Source organism: Desarmillaria tabescens (genome assembly GCF_030435595.1).
Source record: "Desarmillaria tabescens strain CCBAS 213 chromosome Unknown EV420scaffold_31, whole genome shotgun sequence".
Lineage (NCBI taxonomy): Eukaryota > Fungi > Basidiomycota > Agaricomycetes > Agaricales > Physalacriaceae > Desarmillaria > Desarmillaria tabescens.
The window spans coordinates 685-5,208 of record NW_026848330.1 but is presented as its reverse complement, the minus strand read 5'-3'; the positions used below and the strand labels follow the sequence as shown (position 1 = coordinate 5,208).

General features: G+C 43.5%; 1 protein-coding gene across 1 annotated transcript; it reads right to left on the bottom strand.

Annotated features, from left to right (window-relative positions):
• Positions 1-353: 353 nt before the first annotated feature.
• Positions 354-1,212, bottom strand: EV420DRAFT_1701399 (uncharacterized protein; the record flags this gene model as incomplete). The annotated part of the gene is made up of 1 exon (XM_060479498.1): positions 354-1,212. One exon carries the CDS (start codon positions 1,210-1,212, stop codon positions 610-612), a length of 603 nt encoding a protein of 200 aa, XP_060327893.1. The 3' UTR covers positions 354-609.
• Positions 1,213-4,524: the final 3,312 nt, after the last annotated feature.

Genomic DNA, 4,524 nt, shown 5'->3' with positions numbered 1-4,524 from the left:
TCTTTTCTTGGTTCAGGGCATAGATGTATGCGTCAGTTTGAAATTACATCAAGCCATCTCCTGTGGTATACTGGTTACCTGACTGGCACTGGGTTCGACTCCCATCAAGAGATGATAGTTTGGTTTTTTCGGATTGTTTTTATGCATACTTCCGATCACCACTGCAATATGCTCAAGATTTGAATACGTGTTCTCCCAACTCAGGGTCTTCCTTGCAAGAATGAGTGCAAAGAAATGAGGAAAGTATTTGGTCGCAATGAAGTGTGTTCCTAGTGTATTTGTTAGGGCCAGAGGACAGGGTTCGACTCCCAGCCGGAGCGGTGACTTTGGGATGATTGCTATTTTAGGTAGATGTGGCTTAAATTTTTGATATTGTCCCTAATTGCTAGTAGCTAGATTATCCTCCCTGTCTGACAAACCTAACTGAATCCTTTTCAAGTGCTGGCATAGCGATATGATGAAGTGCATCATATTAGAAAAGGATGACATAGCTATTATGGCTCACTGCATGCATGAATCCACTTGACCACATCCTCTGCTCATTCCTCACCCTGCCCAGTCCCAAGTGTGAACACCAAGCTAACATGATTATGCCCTTTCATGACAAACTCATCGTATGATACCCTCAAAGCCTCGCTGAATTTCTCCATAGCGGGGTGCAGGCAGGGAATGTCCCTCTTGCCAATACCTAGCAAAAGTCTTGGAGTTGGTATGGAACTTGCTGATTCCAACAATGCCAATGGCACCCTGTTTCGCCTCATCATCTTCACCATAGTACAGCCTGACGGAATCTTTCATATCCACAGGCATATCCTCAAATGTATATGGCCCAGAAAGGAAGACCACACCTTTGATATGTGGCTGCAAACTGGGGGAGTACAGCTCCGGAAGAGTGAGGATAATGAACATGTTCATCACCCCTGCTGAGTGGCCGAGGACATAGATATCAGAATCAGGGGAGGGAAGGTTATCCATGACCCACTGCATGGCATCCTGCATGTCTTGCACTGCACCAGGGAACTGCACACCCAAGTCGACAAGGCAGTAGTTGGGGATGATGGTGATGAATCCATGGGAGGTGAAGAAGGAGCCGAGGTTGTGGTAGATGATGAACGCAGGGGTGGGAAGTGTGGGTGCGGCCATGTAGAACCCACTGCTGTATGAGAAGACAAGGATCGGGGTGTCGGGACGCATATTGGGAGGGTAGTACATGTCGAGCATGTGCCGGTCGGTTGGACTGTATTGGTGTGTCTCTTGTGTTGTCTGTTCGATTGACACACATTTGGATTTGAGGATGGGGACTAACACGTTCAGTGCTGTTGGAAGAGGTTAGATATAGCAAAATGGAGAAGAAATAATGCACTTAGCACTAAGATATCGTTTATTTCTCTCCCTTCGATTTGGGCTACTTGTTCCATGGTTTTCTGGATGTCTACCACCACCGCATGCGTATCTTATACTGCCAAAACATGCCCTCATCGACATCCTCAAACAATACACTGAATGTCATTGCAGGATTGGTGAGCTGTGGCCCCAACTCAGATGAGGATGACTGAGAGGCACTATACTCCATACTCAATGGCCAACATAACTGGGGTGCAGGAAGTACAGAGCATCGGGTTTGGGTGAGATTGAGTCAGCTTCATGCACATGTGAAATGAGCACGAGTTTATGGGGAAAGCGATGCTGATGAAAGTCCTGTCCAAGGTGAAACTGCAAAATCTTGGCAAAATCGCTTGAGGCCCAGTCACACACAGTCACAATGTTTCCTTTTTTGATATACCTTGTTGGGCCTCGACCCGTCATGTTTTTCCTTCATGACAGCCAATCCTAGCCAATCCAAGCATTGCTTGCTCAGTGTATTAATGGGCTGATCAATCAACACATGATGTCCCCAGTTGCGAGTATCATAATCTCCACCATTGGTTGTCACTATAACATGGCATTAATCTCACCTTATTCTCCTTGGGTATAAATGGGCCTAGCATCCACCCTGGTCCAACAAAGCTGTCATGGCTCCGTAAAGAACTGGACCAGTGGAATTGTCAGTTCCTTATGACAACCTGCATAGGAGGAGCTAGCCGAATGCCTCTGGTGCATGATTCTTGAGTTAAGTACTAATATCATTTCTTGCTAAGATGGGTGACTCCTTGCGGGACTGGCTCATTTGCCAAGTTTGAACTTGATACTTGGACAGGTTATTTGAAATGCATTGCTTCAAGGTTCATGCTTCTACTCACTGGACCAATACCTTATAAATAGTATTCGACCCATTATGTTCATCCCTTTCATGGCATACTGGTTAACATCCATGCTTCTCAGCTAGGTCCAACTCCCAGCTACAGCCTGTGACTATGGGCAATCCTCAGTCAAATTCAAACTCTGACCATGACTTACCCTATATGGATTTCCAGCCAAAAAATGAGCTCGAGTTGTCTGCATCTGCTGTAGGTCAAACAATTGACATTGGTGCATACTTTCAGTGAGAAGAATTAATCAGCATACAATTTTGCATGTATTCTTTGAAGCGCAATTTTTATAAATGCCTGTTATGCCCCATTCTGCTCATATATCTGGTGTTTACAATTCCTTTTTTGCACATATTTTACAAAGAATACATATATTTTATTCAGATATGGCCTAATATGTCTTTTTTGTCTATAATTTGTCTATGTGGAAGCCATAAATGGGTGCATTGAAATGGGCCAGGAAAAGGCCAGTTAACAAGACCAAATAAAGATGATGCAGTAATTCTTGGTTATTACAAAGCCATTTTCCACCAAATAATAGCGCACTTCACAAGGTTGAACATCTTGATGGTATAAATTACATCCACTGGTGGTGAGGGCTACAAAGCAAAGCTAAGGAGAGCTGAAGCTGAGACAAAGTGTTTTGCCATCAAAAGGACTGAAATGTGCTGAGTCAGCACATGATTTCTTAACCAGTGTTGCCTATAGTTACTATGGAGCGATCGGCTTGGTCACCGCTATTTTTGGACAGTGGCCATTTTGGGTTGGCAGAAAAATTTTTTTTGCATCTTTATTTTGTGTGCACCAACTGTAAACTGCACCTTCATACCTCGTAAGTGCTGTTAAGACATTCCACCGTTGGGAATACCGCACACACAGATGGATAGTAGCCTAGTACTGGGATGGTTTGTCAGCTAAGGATACATCATGTGGCTGAAACCCTAACCCTATATTTCCTTTTAAGGAAGGTGTGGCCATTTCAACTAAACCAACTTTATTAATTTTCATCATATGGTTAATCGCTCTTGTGGTGATGTAGATACACCTAAAACAATGTCTTTTACAAGAGCAATTAATTTTCTGAGAAAAATTGCCGGACCAGTTTCTGTTGTTCAAAAGTAGTGGTGACTAAGCCGATCGCTCCATACAGGGCTAAGGCTAGAATACAAGTCGCTGATACTTGCTTTTTCTGAGTCCCTTTTTCAAAAAACACAGTGACAGCTTCTTTCCTCACCAGCAATTCACTTTTCACAGTGGCAGCCACAGCCTACGCACAGCCCTATCTCAGGATTAGTGTACATCTCTATCCAATGTCTGCTTAGGCTAACTGCAAATAAAGCAAAGTAGCCTCTGCTGGGTTCGACTCTCAGCAAGACAATAAGGATAATAACGAGTTGTTTTTTGGTTTTATTTTTGGTACATCCCCCTGGGAGACCCACTGGCAGGTGACTTGAGTAAGAGTTATCCTCCATAGTAGAAATTCGATCACATGAGATTCATACCTTCCTCTTCCAATGTTTGCTTGGACTAACCAGGAACAAGCCATACACTGGGTTCAACTCCCAGTGAGACAATGGCAGAAAAGCTTGGGTGTCTATCACTTTTGGTATGCTGTCAAGTTAAATATCCATCTTTGAAGACTCCGACACCTGTTAGTGCGATGGAGCCTCACGCTGGGTTTGATTCCCTCAGAGGTCATCATGAATTGAAGTTGGATACTCAATTTTTTAGCCATTTCATTTCTGCTAGCTTGTGTTCAGTGTTCTGAATTTATGGGAGTTCCAAATCCTATGAATATAGGATACTCGGTTATTATGCTGTCGTGAAACCTCATGGGAAATTCTATTCGTGGAATCAGTGATTGTGGCATTTGCCGTCCCACCATGTTTCTTCCTCTGTGAGTCTCTCATGGGAAATTTTCTATTTGTGGATGGCAATTCCCACATTTTGTTGGTCTGTGTTTAGCCACTCTCATCGCTTTCCCTATGGGCTCCTATGGGCTGCTTTACCTGACCAAGGTGCATATATATGCTTCAGGTTTCTTCCTCCATAGCATTATAACTCCAAGAATCCTCACAGACTGGTATTGACAGTGCCACTGCCTCCTTGCAAATCGGTGCTACCTCAAAACCTGGCAGATAAAATCCAGACAGATCATCCTGCACGAATTGAGAATTCTCCATTCATATTGAGAGAAATTTCTGTGGGAATCCATATGAATTCAAATTTAGGTGTCTGCATAATGAGTTGAAAAAGAAACGGTGCACATCAAATC